The sequence below is a fragment of the Oryctolagus cuniculus genome, chromosome 5 (assembly GCF_051225735.1).
Source record: "Oryctolagus cuniculus isolate XC-2025 breed Fujian yellow rabbit chromosome 5, ASM5122573v1, whole genome shotgun sequence".
Lineage (NCBI taxonomy): Eukaryota > Metazoa > Chordata > Mammalia > Lagomorpha > Leporidae > Oryctolagus > Oryctolagus cuniculus.
In genome coordinates, this window is record NC_142871.1 from 128,478,846 (window position 1) to 128,488,283 (window position 9,438).

Below are 9,438 nucleotides of genomic sequence, written 5' to 3' on the forward strand. Positions count from 1 at the left end.
GTGTGGTGATGGGAGGATAAGGACGGATCTGAAAAACAGGGAGAACACCCATATCTGAAGGTCTTGACTGGCTCCAGGGAGGAAGGAAAGGGGAGTGGAAGTGTGTGTCTGAGGAGGGCGATGACTCGGAAGAGGTGCTATATGGGGTTCTATAAATGGTTGCCCACCTGCTATGAAGTCTCAGCCTAAGTTAGACCCCAGGAGTATGCAGTGTGTCCAGCCATGCTCCTGGTTCTGGGGCTGCTTTCCCTAGCAACTGTCCCCATCATACCCAGGAACACCAGGGCTCCACGAGACCCACGTTCTTCAGCACCATGGCTGGCCTGTGTCTGCGGCTGAATGAAATGAATGCAAATGCCAGTGAACTTGAACAAGCTCAGATGTAACAATGGAGGGAAGAGATCTCTGGTTCCAAGTGGGAGGGCCTGGTGGACTCTGGCTGAGACCTTGGGTTTGGGTCTGGGGTGGTACAGGAATGTTCCTGTGCTCCGATGTGAGGACCAGGGGGTTAGCACAAGCTAAAAGAAGAGAGCCTGTGATGCGCATGTGCTGTGAGCAGTTGGTGAAGACTTCTCAGTGTCTGCCCTTTGCTATGGGGTTTAAAGACTTCTTCTAGGGTAGTAGGGGCGGGGGAGAAGGAGCCAGTGTGAAGCATAAATGAGCCCTAAAGATCAAGATCCAGAAACTCCTGAATTCTGCTTCAGCCAAAGACACAGAAAACTTGCACCATTTATACCAGTGCCAAAAATTATAAAATAGGCAGAATTTTAACAAACTATATGCAAGATTTATATGCTGAAAACCAGAAAATATTGATGAGCGAAGCCATGGAATAAATGGAGAGCTCAAGTGTGCTCATGAGGGCTTGGAAGACTTGTGAAGTTGTCTGTTTTCCTTCAGATTGAACCACTTCTGATCCAGCTCCCTGCTAATGCGCCTGGGAAAGCAGTAGAAGATCCGAGTGCTTGGGCCACTGGCTCTGACTCCTGATTCCAGCTTCCTGCTAATGCAGACCCTGGGAGGTAGCAGTGATGATTCAAGTCATCGAGTTCATCCATGTGGGAGACTCAGATTGAGTTCCTGGTTCCCGACTTTCACCTGGCCCAGTATCGGCTGGAGCTTCTTCCAGGTCTCCTCCGTGGGTCAGGGGCCGAAGGACTTGGGCCATTTTGCACTGCTTTCCCAGGCAGTTAGCAGGGAGCTGGATCGCAAGTGGAGCAGCGGGGACTTGAACAGTATTGGTTTTGTGGACACTTGGGAAGTAAACCAGCAGATGGGAGCTCTGTCTTCCTGCCTCTCTGCCTCTCAAAAAACAAACCCGTACACCTTCCCTGTGATGCAGCACTCCTAGGAATTTATCCAAAAGAAATGAAAACAAAATATGAATGCCTGGGGCTGGCGCTGTGTAGCTGGTAAAGCTGCTGCCTGCAGTGCCAGCATCCCATATGAACAGCAGTTCAAGTCCCAGCTGCTCCACTTCCCATCTGCCTCCCTGCTAATGCACCTGGGAAAGCAGCAGCAGATGGCCCAAGTACTTGGGCCCCTGCACCCACGTGGGAGACCCAGAGGAAATTCCTGGCTCCTGGATTTGGTTTGGCCCAGCCTTGACCATTATGGCCATTCGGGGAGTGAACCAGTGGTTGGAAGACCTCTGTCTCTCCTTCTCTCGCTCTAGCTTTTCCTTTCAAATAAGTGAATAAATATTTTAAAAATATATGATTTTTTGGCCGGCACCGCGGCTCACTAGGCTAATCCTCCTCCTTGTGGCGCCGGCACACCGGGTTCTAGTCCCAGTCGGGGCACCGGATTCTGTCCCAGTTGCCCCTCTTCCAGGCCAGCTCTCTGCTGTGGCCAGGGAGTGCAGTGGAGGATGGCCCAAGTACTTGGGCCCTGCACCCCATGGGAGATCAGGATAAGCACCTGGCTCCTGGCTTCGGATCAGCGCGGTGCGCCAGCCGCAGCGCACTGGCTGTGGCGGCCATTGGAGGGTGAACCAACGGCAAAGGAAGACCTTTCTCTCTGTCTCTCTCTCTCACTGTCCACTCTGCCTGTCAAAAAATAAAAATTAAAAAATACGATTTTTTAAATGCTGCAAACTGATTCTCAGTTCAAGTCAGAATTATTTTTATTTGAAAGTCAGAATTAAAGAGAGAGAGAGAGAGAGAGACAGAGAGAGAGACAGGATGAAAGCCAGGTGAGCTAGGCAGCTGTTCCCAGGAGGCTCAGCTCGGGCAGGACACACCAGCTGGGGGAGAAAATCCTCCCTTTCCCGGACAGCCCCATCACTTTCCCCTGCTGGCTGGTGAGTCCAGCAGCTTCCTGTGACTGCAAGTGCCTAGGATGGGGCACTGGCGGAGGCAGGAACTGCACGGTGACTCCCGGTTTGAGAGGGTCCGTGCATGAACAGGTGGGTGCCTTGGCTTCGGCCGTGTGGTGAGGCTGGGGAATGGCAGAGCCTGTGCCTGGAGGAACCTCTCACAGTGAAGCAGAAGGCAGACAGGGAGGGCACGTGCCGGTCCATGGCCATGGGGCTCTCCCTACAAGGTCACCAGGACTTGGTCATGGGCTGCGCCCTAACAAACTTTCTGAAGGCCCCACTGTCAGAAACCGTGATTGGATTAAACTTCTACCCTTAACACATTGCCATTCAGGGATTGCGGCTTTAACACAAGGGACTTCAGGGGCACTCAGACTACTACCCAAACTACAGCAAGTGCTCGTGGCCGAGTGCTTACTGTGTCAGGGCCTGCTCCGTAGCACTTCACCTGTGGCTATCCTTGTGTCTGGCAACCCTATGCACTGTTGCTATTCCCATTCGACACATCTGGGGACTGAGTCACAGAGGGGTACGAACGATGGTTACATACACAGGAAACAAAGAAAGAAGCCCAAGAAGTCTGGCCTCCTTCTGCTGGGGCTGCAACAGCGGCTCCTCCTCTCCCCTCCCCCCACCCTCCCCTCTGAATCATGAAGCCAGACCCTGCTCCCGACTATTGCTCAACCCCCCGGAGCCCAGTTCCTGCGGGCAGCCAGCGCCTGACCCCTCTCTCCTGCAGTGCGAAGGGAGGATCAGCTTCTGCAGCAGGCACCCTGCAGCTGCCCTGGGCTGGGAGGGCATGGAGACTCTGCGGCTGCTGCTCCTGCTGTCCATCACAGGTACGATGCCCGCCCTCCTGCCCTTTCCTTCTCCTTCTTTGAGCTGCGCTTGGGGGCGGGGTGGGCACCGGGCAGAACCATGGAGGGACCGGACTCCTCAGCCTGCCCCAGCGCCTGTACCCTGTGCTCCTATCCACCCCACCCTCACCTGCCTCCCTCCCTTCCCAGCGACAGACCTCACGTGTGTCAGACCCTCATGCATGGCCAGTGCGAGGTCACGGACTGGCCACACAGGGAGGGAAGGAGCTGGCCATCAGAGGAAGTTTTGGGGTGCTGGTAACAGCCCTTAAGTTAACATCATGAGCTCCTTAAGCCTAACCCAGCCCAGGGGGGCAGCAGGTGGCAGGGGAGGGAAGGAGCAGCCCCCCAGGACCCGTGAGCCACATCTTAGAGAGGCCCCCATGCTCAGAAGGTCCCGTCCCCAGCTCTCGATGGGAAGGGAGGGGCTGGAGGCCCCGTCACTGTATTTTGGGGACGGACAGCCCAAATCCCTGCACACCACTGCCTCTTCCCACTGTGGGAAGGCACCCCTCACACTCCTGGGCACGGCAGGGCAAGGGCAGAGACGGTGCCCACGGACTCCTGTGCCTGCAGCCTGCAGAGGGGACAGAGGGATGGGCCGGACGACACGTGCAGGGGACGCTGCCTACCGAGTCTCTGCAGGTCCATACAGCAGCCCCCCCGCTCCCTTGGCCCCTCTCTCCTGGCTCTGCCCTGGTGATGGTTAGAGTTGGGGGATCCGGGAGGAATGAGAGGAGGCGATGAAGATGCGGTTCCGGGGGGCTCCCCTGTGGCCCAGACCCGGAAATGTCTCGGTGCCCCCACCCCAGGAAGAGCTCCAAATAGCAGCCTCGTGTTTCCCCCAAAATAGCCCCGAGACGAGTCCTTCCTGAAAGGGGAACAAGGCCGCAGAAATAGGGAAGCTGGGAGCCGAAAAAGGCCAGGAAGGAGGAGAATGTGGGGTCTGTGCCAGCGTGGGCGGTGGTGTACAAGTGTGCCCTGCTGGAGGGGGCCCAGCCCGGCCCCCTGCGGAGCCATCTTTTGCAGTGAAGAGGGCAAGGAGAGGCCCTGGATGGGAGGCAGGTGAGGGGCCTTGACTACCAAGCGTCATCAGAAATAGGCCCAGAGAGGAGTGGTTATCTCTCCAAAGACGCCCAACATGCCCAATTTGGGAGAAAGCAAGACTCGGAAGCCTGCATTGCTATTCCCAGATTCACACACACACACACACACACACACGCACGCGCGCGCGCGCGCCAGGGCTCTGCCGTCTTCCCATAGCCAAGTTCCCTAAGGGAGGGATTTCTGCCTGTGGATGTAAGCAGCACTGAGCAGGCGCTCGGTGGCTGGGTGTTTGGTGACCCTAATGACTGCCTCCTCCCCAGAGCTGTCCCGTGCCTACAACACCACCGTGTTCCAGGGCGTGGCGGGCCAGTCCCTGCGCGTGTCCTGCCCCTACGACTCCGCGACACACTGGGGGAGGCGCAAGGCCTGGTGCCGCCAGCTGGGCGAGGAGGGCCCGTGCGAGCGGGTGGTCAGCACACACAGCTGGTGGCTGCTGTCCTTCCTGAAGAGGCGGAACGGCAGCACAGCCATCACCGATGACGCCCTGGGGGGCACCCTCACCGTCACACTGCGCGACCTGCAAGCCCAAGACGCCGGCGTCTACCAGTGCCAGAGTCTCCAAGGCAGAGAGGCCAGCACCCTCCAGAAGATCCTGGTGGAGGTGCTCACGGGTGAGTGGGTGGCTGACCACACCTCTGGCCTGCTCCTTGTGGTGTGCGTGTCTGCGAGAGACCGCCCTCTGGGCTCTAAGGGATCCTGGGAACAGCTACAGTGTAGGTCTCATTGCCCCCATCCAGGGCCACCAAGGATGGTTGTTCAGGTTGCTCACTGCCCAAGGAAGCCAAAATCCAGTCCCAGCTCCTTTTGCCTGGCCATGCTCCCTGGCTCAGGGCGTTGTCGCCTGCAGGAAGGGCAACTTTGTCTAATTTGCTCTAAGGCACTGTCAGAGCCTTGGCCCCACTTCCTCAAACAGTGTCATCATGTTGCTTGCACAGGGGACTTCAAAACATTGTGGAAACCTGAATGAAAAGATGCGTTTATATGAGAGCACACATTTTTGAACTCCATGCATAGTTTTTTTTCCATAACATGTGCATTTCATGGACTTTTGTTCATATGCATGGGTTTCCATTTCTTTTCACCAAAATAAATTTGTCTTTTAATCTCAAGAACTTTTTGAAGTACACCCTTCAGGAGTAGAGATGGTTTATCCCCTGGCCAAATAAGCGACAGACCCACCAACAAACGTTCCGCACCACCCCGGCGCCTGCCTCCCGGCCCTGAGTTTTGCCCGGGGACCTGAGCCTCCAGGACCCAGATGTGTCCTGGAGGAGAGCCACACGGGAGTTCCAGCCCCCTGTGCCGACTGTCGCCTCTGCCCACCCTCCGCCCCTGGATGGCCCTCCATCATGGAAGCTGGGGCAGCGGGGAGCTCTGCCTGAGGCGCGGGGGACAGGGAGACCGCCAGCCCCCACCCGAATCCCCTCCACCGCTTTTCTAAGCAGGGCACAAGGCAGAGACCCGAGTTCTGCCTCAGAAGGGGCCGAGGCTCAGCTGTCCCCCGAGATGGTGCAGAGAAGAATCTCGCGGTCGCCCTAACCCGCAGCTCAGTCCATAGGGTATGCGTGGCTGCACCTGCTCTCCTCCGAGCCTGTGTGCTGCAGGGTGGCAGCCGGGTCTCTGAGCTCCGCTGAGCTGCCGGGCACTCTACTGAATCTTCTCCCCTCCCCCCCCCCAGTAATTAGGAGGCGCTGCTGATCGCCGGCTTTGTGCGAGAGGGAGTGGGGGCTCAGAGAGGTTAGGCACGTGGACGCCCACCAGGTCAGAGCCCAGAGGGCCTCACCCGACCCACAGGGGTTCTCTCTGCCAAGCTCTGCTTCTGCCTCCCGCAGAGCCCCTGGAGCATGAGCACGCCGGAGACTTCTGGGTGCCCGAGGAGTCTGGGAGCTTCGAGGATCCCCCAGTAGAGCGCAGCAGCTCCAGGTGCAGACTCCGCCCGGCACAGCCCACCCTGGCGCGGGGGTGGGGAAGGGCGGTGTGCAGACCGTGAAAGGGCCTGGGGTGGTCTTGCCTAAAGCTCCCCACTGCGGGCCAGTATGGGTGCCTGGACTGTGCCCCTGTTGAGACATTGAGATGCTCCCCGTGACAGTTTGTCATGAGCTGCTGCCCCGGGACCCCTGAATGTGGCCCCCTGCCCCTCCCTGGCAGCCCCCAGACATCCCCACGGATCAGCAGCAATGAGTTTGCATCTTCCAGTCTGGAAGTGGGACTCCCAGGGCCCTGGTCTTAACCCTTTCTGACTAGCCCGTGTCGGAGTATTGGTGTTTGAACATTGTTAATATAACCACTGAGTGCACATGCACACGCATACTCATACACACACTTACACAGATACACACACTCTCACACGCATACACACACCTAGACTCACACACACGTACACTCACACTTAGACACACATGCATACACACGCACACACGGATACATACACACATACACACTCACACACACGTATACACCTACATGCATACACCTGTACACTCACACTCAGACACACATGCACACACATACACACTCTCACATATACACACACATATACACCTACACACATACACCTGTACACTCAAACACACACATGTATACACACACACACACGTATACACCTACATGCATACACCTGTACACTCACACTCAGACACACATGCACACACATACACACTCTCACTCACACATACACACACATATACACCTACACACATGCACCTGTACACTCAGACACACATGCACACACATACACACTCTCACATATACACACACATATATACCTACACACATACACCTGTACACTCACACACATGTATACACACTCAGACACACATGCACACACATACACATGTACACTCACACTCAGACACACACACACATACATACACGCGCACGGATACACACTCCGATAAACTCACTCACGCACACTCACATGCCCCATAGCACACCATCGTGACCGGCTCAGGAAGGGAAGGCATGAGCTGTGTTGAGGTGCACAGCAGGTTAAAGGCAGACCGTGCCCGGCGCCCAGGTCTCCTGCCTGCAGGGCAGGGAGGTCGCCTGAGCCCCCGGAAGCTGGCAGTTTCCCTCCGCTCCTCCCCGAGGGCACATTGCCCTGTGCAGGTCCCCTGGGGCTCCCATGCGCCCTTCTCGTCTCTCCAAGGAGCCCATCAGAAGGAGAGCCCTCTTTCCCACCCGCCTCCATCCTTCTCCTGCTGGCCTGCACCTTCCTTGGCAAGCTTCTGGTGGCCAGTGCCCTCTGGGCTGTGGCCTGGCGTGGGTGGAAGCTGCAGACTCCTGTGGCTAGCGGGCTGGACTGCGGCCACCACGCAGGGCACCAGCTTCAGACCATGACAGGTGAGCTCGAGGAGAGCATGTGGGTGGGAGGGGAGGGAGGGGGGCAGTGGGGAGGGGAGGGAGGGGGGCGGCTGAGAGCGCAGTGTTTCTCTCGCAGGGCTGAGGGACCTGTGAGAGAAGAGGACCCCAGACAGGAGGAGGAGCCTGCCACAGTCCAGCCGGGGACCACCCAGCCTGCACACTCAGCCCTCAGCCACCGTGCCGCCTGGCCCTGCTCTGGCACGAGGCCACTCTGCTTGCACCCTGCTCCCCTGGGCCTGGCAGCAAGGACATGTGTGTGTGTGTGTGTGTATGTGTGTGTGTGTGTGTGTGTGTATGGCGGGGGCAGGCTGGCTGTCTGGGTGTCTGCGCTCCGGGCATTAAACACTCTCACAAACACACTCCAGACTGCGGGTCGTCACTGGAGGGCTGGTGGGAGGCTGGGGTCGGGGGTGGGGGTGTTTCAGGAAGGCCTTCTCCTTTGCTCTGGGGTGGGGACAGGAATTTAGATGAGGATGCTAGGGCAGATCTCATTGCTTGGGGCCCGGGGTTCCAGGATACCACATCCCTCCGTTCTCAGAGGCACCAATAACCTGTCTCCTGCCTTCCTTAGATCTGCTCACCCAGCCCTGCCTCCTCTCTGTCTCCAGCAGCCAGTCCCCCTCCCCCCCGACATACCCTCCACACACTCTCTCTCCATCAGCGTCCCTTGGGCTGTCTCTGGTCTCCCTGCCGCGGGAGGGATCCCTCCACCTCCAGCCCCCAGCATCCACACACCTCCTGAGAACTCTGGTGTCACCACGCGGCTTCCTCTCCAGAGAAGTGACACACGCCTGAGTCACAGAGTGCGACGCGATCTGACAGTGTATGGAATGGAAACTGGGGCTCAAAGAGGGAGAGACTGAGCCAATGATTTCACAATGCCCACTGAAATCAACCCAAATTTCACTGCGCATTCAAGGTGCCATCCCCTGGACTTCAGTCTCAGGCACCTGTTCATATGCATTTACTCAGGGTTACCTCGGAGCATCTAACCTGTGCCAGCTACTCACGTGGGCACAGGAGACATGACAGTGAGCCCAGAGGTCAAGGCTCCGCCCCACGGGGTTCGTGTTATAGGGAAGGGCGGCAGACAGTGAGCACAGCCCACAGGTAGGGCTGATACTGGGTTAGGAAAACAATCAAGTGGAGCCAAGCTGTGAGCTGTGAGGGTTAGGAGCAGCAGGCTTAGGGGTGGCGCTATCTTTTTTTTTATTTGAAAGATAGAGTTACGGGGCGGGGGGAGAGAGAGAGAGAGAGAGAGAGAGATCTTGCATCCACTGGTTCACCCCCCAAATAGCCACAATGGCCAGAGCTGAACCGATCCAAAGCTAGGAGCCAGGAGCTTCTTCTAGGTCTCCCACATGGGTGCAGGGGCCCAAGGACTTGGGCCATCTTCTACTGCTTTCCCAGGGCATAGCAGAGAGCTGGATGGGAAGTGGAGCAGCTGGGACTGGAACCGGCATCCATATGGGACGCCAGAGCTGCAGGCTGGGGCTATAACCCACTGTGCCACACACCGGCCCCTGGGGATGGCGCTGTTTTAAACAGGGTGGTGAGAACACTTGAAGGAGGGGGGGAGGCAAGCCAGGAGGAGGTAAGACCTCAGTTCAACACATCCCCTGGTCCCAGCCGCGTCCCAGCCCTGTAGGCTGCTCTGGAGCCCTGGTCCAGTCTGTGTTCCTTGGGCCTCCCTGACCGCTGCACATCAAGCTTCACCACTGTGACCCAGGGCAGTGGCTCCCTTCCCACACATCCAAGGCAAAGGCCATGTGCCAAGACGGTGCTGAGCCGGAA

At 57.5% G+C, this 9,438-nt stretch overlaps 1 protein-coding gene across 2 annotated transcripts; it reads left to right on the forward strand.

Annotated features, from left to right (window-relative positions):
• Positions 1-3,001: 3,001 nt before the first annotated feature.
• TREM2 (triggering receptor expressed on myeloid cells 2) lies at positions 3,002-8,003 on the forward strand. Of its 2 annotated transcripts, XM_008262906.5 has the most exons (5): positions 3,002-3,156; positions 4,542-4,892; positions 6,114-6,204; positions 7,430-7,623; positions 7,721-8,003. In XM_008262906.5, the coding sequence occupies exons 1-5, from the start codon at positions 3,117-3,119 to the stop codon at positions 7,735-7,737; spliced, it is 693 nt and encodes a 230-aa protein (XP_008261128.5). In that variant the 5' UTR covers positions 3,002-3,116; the 3' UTR covers positions 7,738-8,003. The 2 variants fall into 2 exon arrangements, with proteins under 2 accessions (XP_008261128.5, XP_089189361.1); XM_089333235.1 differs by lacking the exon at positions 6,114-6,204.
• Positions 8,004-9,438: the final 1,435 nt, after the last annotated feature.